At 38.4% G+C, this 19,667-nt stretch overlaps 1 protein-coding gene across 3 annotated transcripts; it reads right to left on the bottom strand.

Annotated features, from left to right (window-relative positions):
• Positions 1-264: 264 nt before the first annotated feature.
• On the bottom strand, positions 265-8,857 carry mbpa (myelin basic protein a). 3 transcript variants are annotated; one of them, XM_056250707.1, is made up of 6 exons: positions 8,590-8,857; positions 6,839-6,907; positions 4,411-4,437; positions 4,103-4,123; positions 2,322-2,411; positions 265-609 (listed from the first exon to the last, which is right to left on the bottom strand). In XM_056250707.1, exons 1-6 carry the CDS (start codon positions 8,707-8,709, stop codon positions 559-561), a joined length of 378 nt encoding a protein of 125 aa, XP_056106682.1. In that variant the 5' UTR covers positions 8,710-8,857; the 3' UTR covers positions 265-558. The 3 variants fall into 3 exon arrangements, with proteins under 3 accessions (XP_056106682.1, XP_056106680.1, XP_056106681.1); XM_056250705.1 differs by having other exon boundaries at positions 6,839-6,943; positions 8,590-8,850; XM_056250706.1 differs by lacking the exon at positions 4,103-4,123 and having other exon boundaries at positions 6,839-6,943; positions 8,590-8,849.
• Between the last annotated feature and the right edge of the window lie 10,810 nt (positions 8,858-19,667).

Genomic DNA, 19,667 nt, shown 5'->3' with positions numbered 1-19,667 from the left:
CTCAACAAAACCATGGATAGGCCTTTTCACTGTAGCACAAAGACTAATGTCACGCATCAAATGCTGGATAGCACACAAACAACCCATTGTGTGAGATACATCTGAGACGAATTCAGAATTATAAGATCATGGGTTTTGGAGAAATATTCTATCTAGTTCTGTCAATTAAGGCTAATATCAAACCTTTTGGTTAATCTCCATTGCTGAGGGATGTTGATCCCTTTTTGCTCTTGGAACATTTTCGAATTGGTCACTTCAACTAAATTTTGGAGGGAGACTTTCAGAATAGCAACTAGACGTATCACATCACCTGACCATTGACGGTTATTGCAGCAGTTTTGCACACATACAGTCAACACATGCTTATGAAACCCTGCAGGAATGTAAAAACAGATACTTGGATTGTATCTCTATCTAGGAAGCGAAGATGGCCAATGTTAGTCTGTTAAACTCGCTGCGACTTGTGAATTTATAGGGCAGAGATCCTCCCGCTCAGGTTTTTGCTTTTCGTCCTTTTCACTCTCTTCCATCTTAGTGTTTTTCTGGTCGGCGAAGGGCTCAGAAGATGGTGCTCCAGCGTTTGGGTGGAGAGCGAGATCGGCTTTCTCCCTGAGATCGGAGAGAAAACCAGTATGGTCATCAACATATCAGATGTGTGACACAAAATCGCCTCGACACTGATGGATTATGCAAGGTCAAAATCAACGTTGCATCACCGTTAGTTCTAAAACATATTACAAAAGAATAAATGCTGAAGCGTGCAATGAAATAGCACTTAGCATCAGCAGGGTGGGTGAAGGACTGAATGTTCAATGTCACAACTGGAGTCTTTAATAACAAAATGACATAATGTTGAGTCATCCACGTTGTAGGAGCATTACCCAGCCATAACAATATGCTACATTTCTAAAAGAGTGATCTGAGCACTCAGCGATCTCTAGCTCTACAGCAAAATGGAGGTGGAGAGCCAGCCTGATTTGATTGTGTCCTCTGTTCAGGAGAGATTGTCATGTGAAAAGTACAAAAGGGAGAAAAGGAAATTAGCCAAGAGAGCAGATGAGGTAGATATTTGAGCTGAACGTGAGCATCATGCTTGGATGTTTAAAGTGATCAAAATAGTGTTCAAAAATGGACCAAATACTTGCCAATATGTACATTTATATTACTGTATCTACAACTGGTCAAATGTTTGGGGTCATTTTGATTAATTTATTTTTTAAGAAATGAATTCTTGTATTCAGCAAGAATGCATTAAATTGATCTAAAGGTACATCTATAATGTTACAAAAGATTTCTGTTTCAAATAAATGTTGAATTTTCTTTGTTAAAAAAATAATGTCCCATGCAGTTTCCACCAAAATATTGAGCAGCACAACTGTTTTCAACATTAATAATAAGAAATGTTTCTCGAGCACCAAATCAGCATTTTAGAATGATTTCTGATAGATCATGTGACACTGAAGACTGGAGTAATATGTTATTTTAGATTTAGATTATATTTCAAAAAACTACTGTATTTACTTTTCTTTATGCTAATGTCATTCCAAGCCTGTATGACTTTTTCATAACCTATTTTCATTGTTTCATGGACGAAAGGAAGTCATACAGGTTTGAAAAGTCATGAGGATGAGTAAATTACAAAATTGTCCTTTTAATGCGAACGATTCTTTGAGAATCAGGTGATATTTCTTAATCCACTGAAAATCAAATCTTATTGAGGATCAATGAACATGAAGAGATGTGAATACTTTTATGCATTGCACCTGGCAAAAGTCCACAATGCTTATGTTATTTATGAGGCTCTCAATGACTACCTGAATAAGCAAGGTTATGGTGCATGGTAAGACTCAACTTTCCATAGTCCAGAATAGACGTGCCTTCTTTATAACCTGAATAAATATTGATTTTGAAAAGCTTAAGTGAATGGAAGACTGAACAGCCCTCACTGACAGTTTTGGTGTCATTACTTTGGTGAAAGATGGATAATATTGGACTGGCATATCGAGGGTGACTCTGGGACAGAAACAGAAGAAGTCAATTAGTCTCATCAAGAACATTATCATTTACTTTTTCTCATGCTTCTTCTAGGACAGAGAGTGAGTTCTAGATGTTTTCAAAGCAATAATCTATGCTCCATCCTGTTTTTGAGCATTTTAATAGCCTTAATTACATCTCGATGTTGAAATTGCTTTCTTTGCATTTGCATGTAATTGCGCTTAAATGAGAATAACCTCTTTTAAATAGCTAAAAAAGAGATCTAAACTTTATATTTTCTCAGAGGATCGAACACTGATTTCTTTTTTCTGCAGTTTTAGGCTCACCAGGTTGAAGATTCTGGAGAGTGTATTCTGTTCTCTTCTGCGTCTGTGAGGCGATCTAATGCTCTCCGAGCCACGCGCTGACGGGGAAGCCTAAAACACATAGTTTATGAACACAAAAAGGATACCTGCCCAGTGTTGTTTAATGATAAACTATATGAAAATATTTATTTGTCATATTATGTCAAACTGTGTTTTAAAACAATGTATGACATGATGCTCAGTGATGAACATACAGATTGTGTTCAGCGTGATATATTAAAGGTGAAGTGTGTGCATGTTTAGTTTTTTTTTTATCTGGAAAAAATGTCCTCCTATACCAGCTTAATAGCAGAAATAACTATAGGCAAGACAGGCTGATTTATCTGAAAAGCATAAATGGCATGTTTCTATCAAAATGTTTGAAAAAACTTTGTTATTTGTTAAAAAATTATGTTATTTGAAAACATTGCTTTTTTTTTTTCAATTTCATTTGATGGCACAAAAATTACACACTTCACCTTTAAGGAAGTCTCAGAAATGTCCATGAACAACTGTTCATAATAGGTTCCTGTGTTCATAATTGCAATATAGGTTTTCTTTCTTTTTTTTTTGTTGATTGATGCTGCATTTCTGCACCAATGTCTACAAATAAAGAGTGCAATAGCAGACTGCAGCACAGAGGATGTTTGCCACATATCAAGTATTATGGGGTGATTTAGAGTGCAGCAAATGGACAATCATAACATGGGTTATTTACATATTTTGATCTACCATAGGAAATGTTGTGCACAAAACAACATTTTTGCCAGCCAAAGAAACGTTGTTTTTTGTGTGTGTGTGTGTGTGTCAGTTATTAATGTCCAAATGCATCCAATGCTGCATGTCTGCTTTTTGCATGCCTTTATGTATTGGAGCCTGTGGAGTTAAACACGTGACTTAAACACAGGGGGCACTGGTGAGTCAGTGAATCAGGACCTGGGAGGGGAGTAGATGGGTTGGAGAGGAATATGAGTTTATGGGGGGAGTGAACAGTTTGAAGACCCCTAGAGAGAAAGCGGTTTTACCGGCTGCGACTCAGAAAAAGTCTCGCTGTCTCAAAGTCATCAAGAAGCAGAGAGTCGCTCTGGGTCAGGAGAAAAGCCATCATCAAAGAAAGAGCGCAACAATCAAGACAAAAAAAAATATATACAGTAGAAAGAAAAGAAAGAAATAAAGAAAGAAAGAAAGAAACTGAAAAATAATCATATAATCAGTTCAGTGCCTGAGATCACTCTTTTATAGTACAGCTGAAAGCTGTGGAAATTCATAATCACATGATAGATTAGGATAAAATTACAACAGATCTATTAAGTAATGGCTATTTCATGCATTTTGGCATGAGAGTGTGCCTTAATAAGAGAAATAATGATAATAAAATAATTTAGTGTGGCTAAATTGAAACCACAGTGCAGTAATGCTTATTAAACTCCACCAAGAAACAGGCTTAAATTTGGCCCTCAAAAACACTAAAAATGTGATCAATCAGGAGCTTTGTGGAAAATGAACCCACTCAACCTTATAAAACATCTTATCCCACAGGTTAACGAGAAGATCGCATGAAGCGCAGCGAAAAGTTCAGCAGCTGTAATTAGAGCGATGCATTGGTTAATTCACAAAGAGGAGAACAAATGATAAAGAAACGCGACAGATCTATTAGAAATGAGACACGAGACAGGAAGGCTTCCAGCAATCAGCCAATCAGATCTGTTTATGAGGGTGTCTGTGAATGCAAATGTGAATCACGTCAAGGATGAGTGACGTACCAGGCCCAATAGTTCTCTCCACTGCAAATGAAAAAAAAAAAAGAAAGAATGTAGAATGATTCATTTTTTTCTTAGAGGTAATTATAATTTCATTGCTGGATATGAGAGGGCATTGAAAATAATCGTGGGTCAAACCTATTCTATCATCTAGGATGGCCTAATAGAGTGTTATGAATATCACAGAGTTGCTCTGTTACTATTTATACCATGAGCACTACACATTTAACTATAAATGATTGCAAATCAATATACCAAGAGCATTAAAAAAAGGGATTAGATACATGCCAAGAGAAAAATGTGAGACTTACCCTTGACTTGGGACGAGGAGAGGACACCTTTCAAGAAACAAATTGAAAGTTTTAGTCAGAGAGCATTTTATGTATTCAAAAAGCACAGCCACAGCTTTTAATGAAGAGGCCTGAGCATTATAACGAGACACTGCATTATCCAGTGTAATATAAACAAGATAAGTTCAGTTCAGGTGAATAATGAAGGCAGAGCCTGTATCTTTTTAATGAACAAGTCCACACAACTGAGGAACAACGGTGCAATTACCGTTTCCCAGAAAAACTTTTTTAATTTAGGACATTAGTAATGAGGAAACGTTAACAGTTATAGTTTCCGCAGAACAGGTTTTGTGTTCTTCAGGGGAAAATTCAAGAAACTGAGTATGATATAAGAGTACATGCTGGTTCGAGTTTAAGTCATGTCACCTGAATGGGGAATTTCATATTTCCACATCACATCATGATTTTTTTTTTTTTTTAAATGTGAAGAAGGTGATGGTAAAGAGAACAATCACTTCAAGTAAAACATCTTTGCTCTGTCCGGTAAAAGTTTCCGAACAAGAGTATATTCTCGCTTTTTAATCTGAAACAGTGACTTTCAAAGAGTGACTCATTCTTTAGGGTGTAAAAAACAACAACAACAACAACAAAAAAAAACATGAAATTTACGGTATAAAAACTGACAGCTGTGGTAGCAACATTTTAGGTTTTACTTATTTAACTTAAATTTACAGTAAATAAACGTATTTAATTAACTGATATAATGTTATACCAACCTATACTAATATCTGTTTTGTACCTTTGTAATACACTGACAAGCACCAAAACCAGGTGGTGAGAAAGCAACATGATGAACCAAAGCTCATCACAAGCAGCTTTGCCACAAGCTGAGAATGTAATTACTAATATATAAAAGGTGCACAGTTTCATTCACACAAATACTAAACACCATGGTAACACACGACACTAAAGTGATGCATAAACATTATTTTATCAACAGGAGATGTAACACAAAACAGATTAGAAAAAACTATGAAACAGTTATTTTAACGGAAATTACTGTTACCAATTAACAGGTTTTTACTGTGACATTTTTACAGTAAAACCATGATAATTTTTTTTACAGTGTACATAGCAGAGAATCGTCCCCGCTTTATGAAGTGTCTTTAACTGCTATGCACTAACATTTAAATTAATTATTTAATACAATGTACTTTGTGTACGTACATATTTTAACATTAATTATACAGGCATGTAATTACAGCTGTAATTAATTTCTGTAATTACATCTATAATTACACTGTTGACCCTTCCCTTACACTTCAACCCAACCTTAAATCTATCCAAACCACCCGTATCCCACCTCAATACCAGAAAAGGTGTTTTGCAATACAATATGAACACAATAAGTACATTGTACTTATTTTTGATGTAAGTACATACTGTAGTAGTTAAGAACTCTTAATATAAAGTGTGACCAGAGAATCTAACACTAGTGATGCAAGTGTGTGTAATGTCGTCTGTCTGACAGAAAAACAAGTCTGGACTATTGTAGCAAAGAAAACATGGGCTGCATGTTGAACATGACGACAAACTTGGCCTGCGAACTTAGACGGTGAACGGCCAGACACAATGTGGCATGTCTAGGACGAAAGCTGTCTGGAAGATGCCTTTTGTTTGGGTTGCCTTATTGATTTTTTTGGTTTGCTCTTAAGTAGTCTTTATCAACTGTATATACTTTTTCTTCTAATATATTTGACTGGATTCGTTGAATGAGGTTATGTTTTCGTGCTGCTCGGTGCTTCGAAAACGGTAACAACCTCTTTGGATCAGTGGGAGCTAAAGATGAGAACATAGGGAGGTGTGAAAATATCATTCTCATGTCTCGAGATGAAATGATTTCTTTTCTGGGAATTGATTCTATTGTTAGTTTCACATGACTCTTTGAAGTTTGGGACTTGTAAAAATCCATGCCAGCACATAATAGCCACGTTTCCACCGAAATTACCCGGAACAATTTGTCCCAGGAACTATTTTTCCTCCAGACCTTTTGCTGTTTGTGTTTCGATCGTGGTCTAAGGTACCGTGAAGATTAGGCAAATTAGTCCAGTGACGTAGGACTGTGTGTGACTTTCCAGTTTCCGCTGGATTTCATCCTCCGCAAATAAGCTTAATAAAGCCTGAACCTCGTCGTGGAGTCAACCAATCAAAATGCTGCGTGAACTCAACAGATCAGCATGTTCAGAACCCAAATCCCACCCCGGAAAGGTCCTGAACTTTGAAAAAGTACTACCTCGTGAGCAGGGACTTTCTGAGGGGGGGATTTTTACCCGGAACTTAATTTAGACCCTGATCCCTGAGGTCGAAACAGTCCGAGTACCAACCCAATGTCCCTATAGTTCCTGGGGAAAGTTCCTGCAGTGGAAACACTGATAGATACTGTACTTACAAAGCTCCTGAAGAAATGCACCACAGGGTTGACATCTCCACGACGACGGGTGGAAGAGTGGTGAGGTCTCTGTGGAGAGGAGGATAGATGACCACGAAATGAGCCCTTCAAATAAATGAAAGAGAAATGCCCAGAGTCAAGGTGTAACATGCATTATGACGACAACTTCTTGGACTGGAAATTCAACCTATAAAGTTTAAAAAAAATTACGGTAACACTTTATTTAATTGGTCTCCTTTAGACATCCTGTTGACTATAAGGAATGTTGCACCTACAATTCAACTACCAGTCATTAGAGTATTAGACTGTCTGCTTAATATCTGATAACACTTTATTTTGATTGGCCCCAAAAGACATTCTACTGACTATAAGTCAGACTATAATGTCCACTTATGCTACTGACCTGAACCCTAACACTGTAAAAAATGAATTGTTAAAAAAGAAAGTAACCTGGTTGCCTGAAAATGTGAAGTTCATTGAAAAAAAAAAAAGAGTTAAAACAAACTCAAAATATTATGTTCTCTGAACCACATTAATAGTATAAGTTGATTTGACAAAATAAAAAAAAGTTGTGATAAAACTTTTTTTTACAGTGCAACCCTAACAGTCTACTAATACTCAACTACTCTAATGAGAGTTAGTTGACATAGGTGCAACATTATAGAACAATTTAATTTATAAATAAGACAATAGAATGTCTAAAGGTGATCATCAAAATAAAGTGAAACCAATTTAATTACATTCCCAATCCAAATTTTACATTTCTGTGACAAAAGCTAGCCACGAGAAAAAACATAGAAGAGACAAAACTGGAAATAAAAATATCATGCTAATCTAAATGTATCTATGCATATAAATTGACATTCTTTGAACATTAAAATGAGCATTCAACAAGGAGGTATGAGTGTCAATAGATAAAGCTCTGCCTAGAGGAACTGAATCGCACTTTACTGCCAGAAAAGAAAACCCCTATCATATCTCTTGCACTGCAAACAACTGTGTCCAAAGATTCTTAATGTTGTGAGGATTCATTGTTTCACCCCCCATTTGAGCCCTTTTGCTTTGATCAATTGCTGCTAAAGAAGTCAAAAAATAATTCTTGTTATCGTTATCAGTTGCTGAAGCAGCATGTACAGAGTTTGATAATTCAATTTAGAAAAAGATAGATTCAGCTATTTGTTCAGGATTTAAGACCAAATTCTTTGTTTAAATGCCCTGTAAAATAAGACTAACAGAATTTTCTTATTTGGTAATATGACTGGTTTATGAAATGCTCTGAGAAAAAAAAAATCCATATATGACATTTCACTGATATATAACTGATTTATCTTTAGAAATTGTACATTATTTATTGATATAGACAGTATTGGGTGGCAAATAAACAGAACACCAAATAGTAGGATTTAAATTATGAGCGTTAACATAATACTTTGGCAAACTGCATGCATAATGCTGCAGAATTCAACCAATGCAGAGAATAGGTGAATTATGTAATTCAGTAATACAAGCTAAAATTAGATGAGAAGAGGCAGCCTATTTGCAGTACAGATGAATTTGAACTCCACACTCCATAAACAACCTCTCTAGACCCAAGAGTATTCCATCCCAATGAATTCAACACAAATGCAATCACCACTGAGTCATAAACTATGTTCGAATTCAGCTCTTTATCTGGAACCAGTATTTAACCCAAAGAATTGAGCAAGAAGTTGTCGTTGACCATGACAATGTTTGAAATGAAAACGACTCACTTTTCCCTTTTTCTTTTTGTCTCCTCCAAAGAACCTGCCAATCTGATCCAGGAGACCGGGGGCCTTCTTCTTCCTGCCCAGCCCGAATGGGCTTTGTCCAGAGGTGCTTGCAGTGGCCATTCTAGGTGTTGATCTGTTTGGTGGTCTACAGTCTGGGCGGCCCACGAATGTCCTTCTCAACTCAATCCAAATTCCGCTCTGGGGACACTCTGCAAACCTTCTCGATAGTCTTCGGCGCTTCTAAGGAAGAAGGGCTGGCCTTTGAAGGTGTCGTCCCCTCCGTTGCATGGCATCACGGGAGATGAGGTGGGTCTGTAATAGCGTCAGTGATTCTGGGCTGGTGCCAGGCATTCTTTCGAGCCCTATGTGCCCGTGGAGGGTGTCACTACCCTGCTCTCTGATAAAAGGAGCTGCTATTGTTCTAGTCCACATCTGCCTCGACTTGGGTCAAGCACAACAAGGCCTGTCTATGAGAAAGAACCAGAGCGCAGTGAAGAACGGCTTCGGCACAATCAAACCATTGTTGTGATGACTCATGTTCATTATACAAATAGTTTACATTGAGAAATGACATATGGTATACTGCAATGTATAGGGTTTGGAATTGTTAGCTGCAGACACATGTTGCCACGTTCCATCCATGCAATATGATAAAGCACGTCTCCAGACATTTAAGAAACACAGACACACCCTGATGATGTCATGCTACCGTTGAAGCAACACGCCTTCTTTTATTTCGAAATGCTGTGAACTAGTTCTTGGACTGATTTCTTGAAGTAAGTGTTGTAATTTGTGCAACCTGACCTCGCTGGTGCAATCTGCACTCGCCCACTCATTCCCTCCACGTCTTGAAATATTTACAAATTAATTTTCAATGACTTTGCAAGTCATTAACCAACCGCTGTGTGTGATACTCAGCATGGTTCCCTCCGTGCTTTTCAGAGAAACATTATGATCACACAGAAAAATCTGTCTCTGTTGAGGGTGAAGTGCTGCTAAAAATGCTGTTGGCTTTAGCGTGCTGTTTTTTTCCAACTTTCTTTCAAACAATTGGCAGTTGTTTTTGCTGCGAGTTTGGCCAGAGAACAAAGGGCACAGTGTTTTGTAGTAAAAAAATATGCTGCTTTTATTTATTCATTCATTTTTTAAAATGTATTCTCTTTTGTTGTTGGTGTACTATCTGTTGCAAAAACTGACATTTCTGATTATATAAACGAATTAGGCTTTTCCTTCGCTATGATCACCCAGATGTGAGGCTGCAATTTCCGTTGCCCTCAAAATGTTTTCCACACAGTCATTAGTAGAGGAAATTCATTCAAATATGCATAAGCTAAAATAATGAGGCATATGTGAAATAGCTCAGGAAAACAACACAGCGTAGGCAAAAATGTTGCACTGACTTTGTTCACACATCTAGTCAATTTCATATTCCATCAAATCTAGGCCTGCAGTAATTTTAAAAGGATGACGTGTGACTCAAAATGGAAAGCTGAGGCTGGATAAAGCTAAATGTTGTAAAAGCATCTCATGTATTTAAAATAAAATGTTCAAATATCTTTACTCTTTATGATTTCTCTTTCTAAAATGTAGTTATAGACTGTTTATTTGCTTATTTCTTCCTTATACTGCATATTAAAATATAAGTATATTTTGAGTAATGAAAAATCTATTTAAATGCACTATGTGCCAATGACATAAATTGATTTTAACACATATCCTCTATAGCATAGACATTGCAGAGCATTACAACAACACATGTTGGCTCAAAATTGAAGATGAAATAATGCAGGACACGTGGCCAAAGACTATTGTACACATTATGTGTTGGTGATGAATGATACAAATTTAACATTTTTAGTATTATTCAAATTGAACATTGAAATAGATCATCTGTAGGACCCTGAAAAGAATCTGTGCTATACAGTTATAAGCATACGTGAGTGGAATTAAACACAAACCAATTTCCACATATGTTTTCAGTTGTTTATCACTGTATATTCAGTGCATACATTTGTGTGCTTATACTGTGAGCTGTTGAGGACACATCGAGGATTTGCAGAAGTGCACAGCATCCACTGAAAACATGCCCTTCACAAAGTCTATGCACATATTCAACTAAGTTAGCCTGACCTCTCAATCTCAATTTATAGCAAACCCTGCATCTCTAAAAATGGCGCTAGAAGATTGTGTTTGTTCACTCTGACCAGTCCACAGAAGCTCATCTGTTGGCCGAAGGGCTGGCTATCTACAAACCTCCCACTGCAGGAATGCAGGGAGTGGGCAGGTTGCACTTCAAGTGCCCTTGTGTTGAAGACGAGAGGCTTTGTTGCCCAGAAAGGGGTGAAAGAGACAGGAGCAAACAATACAATTCTTGATGTGCTCTTGTGGGATACAAACATGGGAGAGAGCCCAAAACAACGAGAAGTATGCAGATCACGATCAAGACGCCCACAGAGCAGCTTTGGCCCGACCACCACTTCCATTTGCCACAGAGAAGTCATTGTGAAAATGACTGTAGACCAACACTGTGTGTAGTTTAAACAGTTATTTCGCTGAAAAAGTCATAATTATTTTCAATTGAAATACAAGATGGCATGATTGATCTTCACAGATATTAAGTTGTGTCTACAAATCCATGAGGCCAATCTATCTAAATTGCCAAACAAATAGAAATCCCTGGATGAATACATCCATATTGTATTCATGTTGGTTGCATGTAGAGCATATTTAGTACTATACAGATTTTTACTTTTACCCCCATACAAATGATATTTTCAGCATAGCAATTTCAACACCCTGTGCTTTAGTGGAAGACATTTTGTCCAAAGAAACTCACATGCTCAATGTCACTAATGAATATAAATAAAATAAACTGTAAATAATTTTAAAACACTTTTATTCATTTTTATTTAAATTAATCTTTGATTAAAATGTCTAAAAAAATCGATATCCTATTATCCATAAATATAGTTCATGGAGAAAAATTGGAACTCCCTCTCTGTACTTATATTTGTTGCAGAGTTAACATTTCTGTGAGTTTTTGCCCATGCATGGCGGTGCCAAGTGTGAGGGCATGATATTGTTTTGACATAAAACAAATGGCAGCATTATGCTTATGTCCAGCATTGAGAGAGGATGCCAAGAGTTGATGGAATCATTGGCGGCCTATCACTGAGGCATTAGCATTGCTTTGTTTACTCGCCAGAAGGAACAATTAGGACAGGCCCCCGGCACACTGAGATCAGATATACCAAGGACAAAGTGCATAGAGTAGTTCTGCTTTGTTGTTGCTGCTGCTGAATATATTTTGAGACTAATCAAAGTTTATTCAAAAATGTTTAGTAAAATTTGTGCACATTAGTACACAACAACATCAACAAAATGCTTTTGTTTCATTTAAAAAAGAAGCTTTTTAAGGAACTTGTCTGTGATTCAAGTAATTAATCATGTCCAAAATCTCGCATTTAAGCTGTTGAGCATTCACAATAGTTATTCTTCATGACACCCCAGTACAGAGATGCAGGAGGGAAGAGGTTACCAGCGGACATGCGAGACATCAACACCTTCCGGTGGCCACATTGATGAAGGATTGTGTATCCGTTGCTAGAAATCAACAACACATGAGTGGCAGGCAGTGTGACATATGGCATGACATAAGAGTTTGTCTATGGGATGTGTACAGGACATAGAGGGTTGTGTTACAGATTTACAGCTTTACTGGGTGAGCCCTGTCCCTGAGTGCTGCCACAGACTTACACAATTGAGTCTTTGTAGCGTAATTCAAGCTGGTTTGTTCTTCACAGTTGTCATTCTGTGACTCAGAAACCCTTGATTTTTTTATTTTACATGTATGTTAATCACTCCTCTAATTGTGCCCTTATTTTTTTTATTTATTATCTTCTGTTAGATATTGCAGAAGGTACAGTGTGTGCCATATGCATTAATAGCTAAAAATACTTTTCAAACTTTTACAGTGTACAATCGCATTCTGTTTTCTGTACACAAATAGTTTGGTTCTAAACAGAATTTACCCATAAAAAAAATCAGATAGTGACAACCAAATGTTTAAAGGGGTCCTATTATGCCCTTTTACGAAGTCTTGTTTTGTTTTGGGGGTGTGCTAGAATATGTTTTCATGCTTGATTGTTCAAAAAACGCATAATTTTTCACATATTTTACATTATTACAGCTCGTCTGTCCCCAGTCTGGTCTAACGCATTGTTTTCGTTGAAGCCCCTCCTTCAGAAATACGAAATGTGCTGTGATGGGTTAGCTGGCCCAGTATGTTGTAATTGGCAGTGCTTTTCACGTGTTCGGGAAGTGTCATGGCCCTTCAAAACCGCGAGCTCTACTCAGATGTAAATATTAACGATGGCATCAATTTCAAACCATTTTGGCCCGATTCAGACCCTGACAATGTTAACGAACAAGAGGATTGTGCTGAACGGATTTCAAACACAGACTTTGCAAGCATGGATTTCACAGGACGTTTCAGAGTGGTACGTTGTTTTTTTGTCATTTTCTTATAGATACGATATTATCCACCATTTAATCATATTTGTCGGAAAACTGTGGTAATACAAACAGTAATCGATCACAAAATCATGGATAATTTTCCTAAGGGGCGGTGAACAGTCTTACAAAAGCAAGAGCTTACAAAAGCTAGTAAACACTACATCAATACTGTAATGTTAGTTAGCAGGCTAGCGGAAGGAAAGCTCTGCCCTTCGTTTACATCATAGCTATCATAGCAACTACATAAAGCTTATAATTGGCGTGGCGATATAGTTCAATGTATATGGAAGCCTGTTTCTGATTCAGCATTAAAAAAAACTAATTTGGAAGAAATTAAGTCACATTGTGAGATATGAAGTCTTAAATGTAAGAAATAAAATCAATTATGAGAAATAAAATTGCAGTTGTGAGAAAAATAGTCACAATTGTGAGTCATAAAGATACTTTTTTTATAGATATACTTTTTTCCATTTTGAAAAGGCGGAAACGGTGAAGAGGCATGAAGAGACGATAGTCTTTTCTTGCCTAATGTGATGTATGTTTAGTAGGGGTGTAACGGTACATGTATTTGTCCTGAACTGTACGGTACGGTACGGTACGATACGGACGTCACTGTTCAGTGCATGCAGTCGCAGAGCGAATACATTCAGTCACAGGCTAACCACACTCCAATCCATAAGGGGGCAATGCAACACTGTTTGCTACCAGTAAAAAGCACAGAAGAAGAGACGCTGATCGGTATGTTTACGTCTCTCAACCAATGTTTCAACTGCGGAAAGATATCAATAAAACAGCTTGAATAATGTCACGTAGCATTACATTTACCCACATTTAGTGTTGACAGCAGGTTAGTTCACTAGAGAAATGAAATCTAGAGAGAAGCATTTCGTATATGCACTATATTAGCATATTCATTATATTTACTTAATCTATTAGTCTTGATTTTTTTAAGGTATGTGTAAATAGATATGTCATGAAAACAAGTTATGACAGCCACTGTGTAAATTATTATTTTTCAAAAATGAATTGGAGTAGAAAATTAACTTTATAATTATATAACATTTATGTTATATATAGGTTTTGTTTCATGTTCTTCTTTCATGTCTGTCATGTGATCCCCTGTTTTAGTCATGTGATCCTGCCATATGTTCCCATGTGTCATGTTCTCATTGGTTCATTGTTTGATTGTGCACAGTTGTCCCTTGTCCAGTCATTACTAGTCTTGTGTGTACTTAAGCCCTCATGTATGCCTTGTTACTTTGTCATGTATGGTTTGTGTAACCACTGTTTGTAAGCATTCTGTTCATGCCACTTTGTTTTTTGTTTTATGTTTTATCTTGGATCTTGATCTTGGATTTTGTTTTTTGTTTTATTTAGTACAGGTCCTTCTCAAAAAATTAGCATATTGTGATAAAGTTCGTTATTTTCTATAATGTAATGATAAAAATTAAACTTTCATATATTTTAGATTCATTGCACACCAACTGAAATATTTCAGGTCTTTTATTGTTTTAATACTGATGATTTTGGCATACAGCTCATGAAAACCCAAAATTCCTGTCTCAAAAAATTAGCATATTTTATCCGACCAATAAAATAAGTGTTTTTAATACAAAAAAAAAAAGTCAACCTTCAAATAAATATGTTAAGTTATGCACACAATAGTCAATACTTGGTCGGGAATCCTTTTGCAGAAATGACTGCTTCAATGCGGCGTGGCATGGAGGCAATCAGCCTGTGGCACTGCTGAGGTGTTATGGAGGCCCAGGATGCTTCGATAGCAGCCTTGAAGGGGGGGTGAAATGCTGTTTCATCCATAGTGAGTTTTTTACACTGTTAAAGAGTTGGATTCCCATGCTAAACATGGACAAAGTTTCAAAAATGAAGTAGTAAGTTTGATGGAGTGATTCTGTTCCAAAAATACTCCTTCCGGGTTGTCACAAGTTTCGGAAAGTTTTTTTCGAATACGGGCGTGTGTGACGTCAGAGTCGCCGGAATTTCCTTATACGGGTCTTAAGGGCACTTCTCCTGGAAGGGTGCGCGCGCATCTGTAGCCTAGTGCGTGCGAGAGTACGCCTATGCCCATCAGAGCGCTGGGCTCGGTCGGCTGCGCTGCAATTAATTAAAAAAATGGCACCAAAAAAGTGTGTTTTTGGTTGCCAGGGCAAGACAACACTGCACAAATTTCCAAAGAACCCAGCGTTAAGGGACCTGTGGATGGATTTTGTTTTTCCAGAGCAGCAACGGAGTTGTGCAAGTGTTTTTGTTTGTTCCCTTCATTTCGACGGTAATAGTTTTATAAACAAGGCCCAGTTCAACGCCGGATTTGCAGATCGCCTAATACTTAAAGATGGAGCAGTCCCAACGATAAAGGTTCACGGTCGTGCGTTGGAACCGCAGGCGGTGAGTAGGACTGCTTCAAATGTCTGTGAGTTGTTAACTATCGGCGTGTAAGCACAGCAAGTAAACAACATGATCACATACAGTTAATGTATATCTATGGAGCATGCGATGTATGGTGTGTGTGTGTGTGTGTGTGTGTTTAAATACATTTGTTTAGCTGGCCACTGTAGGTGTCAGTTTGTTTATTGTAAAAATAAATCATGTCCTCATAAACCACGAGTCTGTCTGTTTACAACACACAAATGTTATAAAACTCGCGCATGACATGGTGTTCTAAAAACACTGCGCTCAAGTTCAAATCATTTCTATTTTTAAAAAAACGCTCGAGACCTTATGGTTTTCACCCATTTCACTGCCCATCTGCGTTCTGGATGAACGAGCCCTTAGTATTGTTTAGATCCTTGTTCTGCATGGGATTACTATCTGATTGTTAGCCATGGTTTATTTTCGGATGTCACTCACAGCTTCCAGACGCTCTCAACGCAAAAGCTTCGCGCGCTCGTGTCGTGATTATTTAGCTCCGCCCACACGGCACGCCTACACCCGCTCGGGTTTTTCCGGAAAGACTCGGTACAGCCTATCTTTCTTTTATAAATATAATAAAACTAAAGACTTTTTGGAGATATGAAGGATGCAATACTACTCTATAGGTACTCAAGATTAACATGAGATTGAGTGAAACTGAGTGTTTCACCCCCCCTTTAAGCTCATCCAGAGTGGTGGGTCTTGCGTCTCTCAACTTTCTCTTCACAATATCCCACAGATTCTCTATGGGGTTCAGGTCAGGAGAGTTGGCAGGCCAATTGAGCACAGTAATACCATGGTCAGTAAACCATTTACTAGTGGTTTTGGCACTGTGAGCAGGTGCCAGGTCGTGCTGAAAAATGAAATCTTCATCTCCATAAAGCTTTTCAGCAGATGGAAGCATGAAGTGCTCCAAAATCTCCTGATAGCTAGCTGCATTGACCCTGCCCTTGATAAAACACAGTGCACCAACACCAGCAGCTGACATGGCACCCCAGACCATCACTGACTGTGGGTACTTGACACTGGACTTCAGGCATTTTGGCATTTCCTTCTCCCCAGTCTTCCTCCAGACTCTGGCACCTTGATTTCCGAATGACATGCAAAACTGAGCAACAGTCCAGTACTGCTTCTCTGTAGCCCAGGTCAGGCGCTTCTGCCGCTGTTTCTGGTTCAAAAGTGGCTTGACCTGGGGAATGCGGCACCTGTAGCCCATTTCCTGCACACGCCTGTGCACGGTGGCTCTGGATGTTTCTACTCCAGACTCAGTCCACTGCTTCCGCAGGTCCCCCAAGGTCTGGAATCGGTCCTTCTCCACAATCTTCCTCAGGGTCCGGTCACCTCTTCTCGTTGTGCAGCGTTTTTTGCCACACTTTTTCCTTCCCACAGACTTCCCACTGAGGTGCCTTGATACAGCACTCTGGGAACAGCCTATTTGTTCAGAAATTTCTTTCTGTCTTACCCTTTTGCTTGAGGGCGTCAATGATGGCCTTCTGGACAGCAGTCAGGTCGGCAGTCTTACCCATGATTTCGGTTTTGAGTAATGAAACAGGCTGGGAGTTTTTAAAAGCCTCAGGAATCTTTTGCAGGTGTTTAGAGTTAATTAGTTGATTTAGATGATTAGGTTAATAGCTCGTTTAGAGACCCTTTTCATGATATGCTTATTTTTTGAGACAGGAATTTTGGGTTTTCATGAGCTGAATGCCAAAATCATCCGTATTAAAACAATAAAAGACCTGAAATATTTCAGTTGGTGTGCAATGAATCTAAAATATATGAAAGTTTAATTTTTATCATTACATTATGGAAAGTAATGAACTTTATCACAAAATGCTAATTTTTTTAAAAGGACCTGTATAAATAAACTTCACTTGAGTTCTTCAAACTTGCCATCAGTGGACTTTGTTACATTAGATTTAGAAATTAATGCAAAAACTGCCTTATGTGCAATTTACAGTACTTTTTATTTATTTGAGTGTTGATTATTATATCTAAAGATATATAGCAACTGAATTTAATAGTTGGGACTGTTAACCTTTAATATTATAGTAATGTGTAATTAAGGGCTCCCCATATAGTTTACAGCATTAGCTAAGATATACTTTTTTTTATTATCCTTAAGAAATTTTTAAATATAATATAATTTATTTAAACACATATACACATTTGTTAAAAAAAGAGTTTAATTAAAAAAGTTACATTTTGTGTTTAGTTTACTCCCCCCTGCTGTATCGAACCCATACCGAACAGTGACTTCAATAACAAGGTACGTACCGAACCGTCATGTTTGCGTACCGTTACACCCCTAATATATAGTGAAACGGCTTCTCAAACAAGAAGAGAAATGTAGGGTGTGACTTTGCTTTGTCAATTGGGAATTGGTTGTATCATTACATCATTTTCGTTTGCTATTGCTGCGATCTCATGTGAGTAACAGGTTGTGCCGCTCTCACACCAGGAAACACGTCATCCGAGAACAGAAGAGATGTCGCTCTCAAATGATTATTAAAATGTTAAAAGTCAAAAGATCACACTTAATACCCGACTACGCCACCGGAGATTATTGCCCACGGAACTAACTTTAACCACTCGCAGCAACACAAGTTCAGCAGCTAGTAATGAGAGAACAGAGACATGACCTTCAAGTACAAATACCTAAACAACCATCAATAATAAATCCAAGTAATTAAACTATCCAATTTTTTTTTTTTTTTTTACATAGAACATCTAGGCCATATGTAAAACACACAAAAAAAGTCACAACCTAATGTGGGAATGAAAAGTAGTAAAGGGTCACTGGACCGCTGTCACGTTTCAGTTCATGTTCGGACTTTCAGTTTGTGTTTTGATTGGTTCTTGTTTTCCTATGTTCTTTTCCCGCCACTCCTTTGTTTCTATTGTGACTGTCATTATGGTGTCTGATTAATTATCTCATTTCTGTTTGCTATTTAAGATGCACGCTTTCTTTCAGTCTTGGTCCGATCTCTGTTGCGTTAATGCGTGTTTTCCCTGCCTGTCAGCGTGTTCCATTATTAAAGTTTGAGTTTCCATCTGTAATCAGAGTCTTCAGCCTGTTCCTCAGATAACCACAGTGTGACAGAAGATCGGATCACCCTAATGGATGAACGAGTAATGTTCATCTCCGTGGCTCAGGAGAGCCACGATCTTTTAGAGTATTCGAGGGAATTCCTCCGGCTCGCCATCACCAGCTCCCTTGATAACAACACCCTGCGGACCCTGTTCCAAATTGGGGCAACTTTCAACCATCCTATTGACCTCCCAGACACCACAGGGCTGGACAGGAGGGAAACCTTGATTCTGTGTCTGGAGAGCGTTGGGTCCCGGTCTGGAACCAAGCCCATCTCGGAGTCCATTCTCGAGTCTCATCCCAAGATGGCCGCCATTCCCGAGCCCTCGGTCAAGATGCCTTCCGCCACTTCTGAGCCCTCGGTCAAGATGGTAGACGCTTCTGAACCCTCAGCTAAGATGGCCGCTGCCACAACTGAGTCTCTTGTCCCCTTCCTCGTCCAGAGTCCAGAGGAATTGGACTTAATAGATTTTGATACTGAAATACCCTGTCTTCCGCCATCATATGTATTATCTTAACTGTCTGTCAGTCCCAAACTCCCACCCAGCCTCCCTCTCCCACCTCCTCCCATCATCATCTATTCCTCATCCCCGCCTCCGCTGCTTCCTATCAGCCCCCTCAGGTCACCCTCATTCCAGCACCAGTGATGTGGGCTCGCCGTGGGTCTGCCAGGCTCCATTGTGGTCGGTGGATCCCCGGTCTCCACCTCCAGCCTCCCCAACCAGGACTCCACCTCAGCCCGTCGGTCCATTAGCTCCACCTTGGCTGGAGCCACAGTGTGACAACCGCAGTCCGCAGACTCACAAACGTAAAAACCACACGTGTACTGATATCTAAATCACTAACAAAATAGCTTAAGCATGGTGCATACTGCCATACTACCCGACCTTGGGATATGTACAGGGAAAAACAAGTACGTACTTCATTCTATACCCCAACACGAGGTTACAATCATTGTCAGTGTAAATCTAGTGTCACCGGCCCACCGGTGGGCCCAAATCCATTACATTTTAAAACAGTAATATCCTATACTAAACCTAAACTAATC

This window comes from Rhinichthys klamathensis, unplaced genomic scaffold, assembly GCF_029890125.1.
Source record: "Rhinichthys klamathensis goyatoka isolate OS25496 unplaced genomic scaffold, OSU_Roscu_1.1 h1tg000073l_1, whole genome shotgun sequence".
Lineage (NCBI taxonomy): Eukaryota > Metazoa > Chordata > Actinopteri > Cypriniformes > Leuciscidae > Rhinichthys > Rhinichthys klamathensis.
The sequence above is the reverse complement of the archived record's forward strand: the minus strand, read 5'-3'. Positions and strand labels throughout refer to the sequence as shown.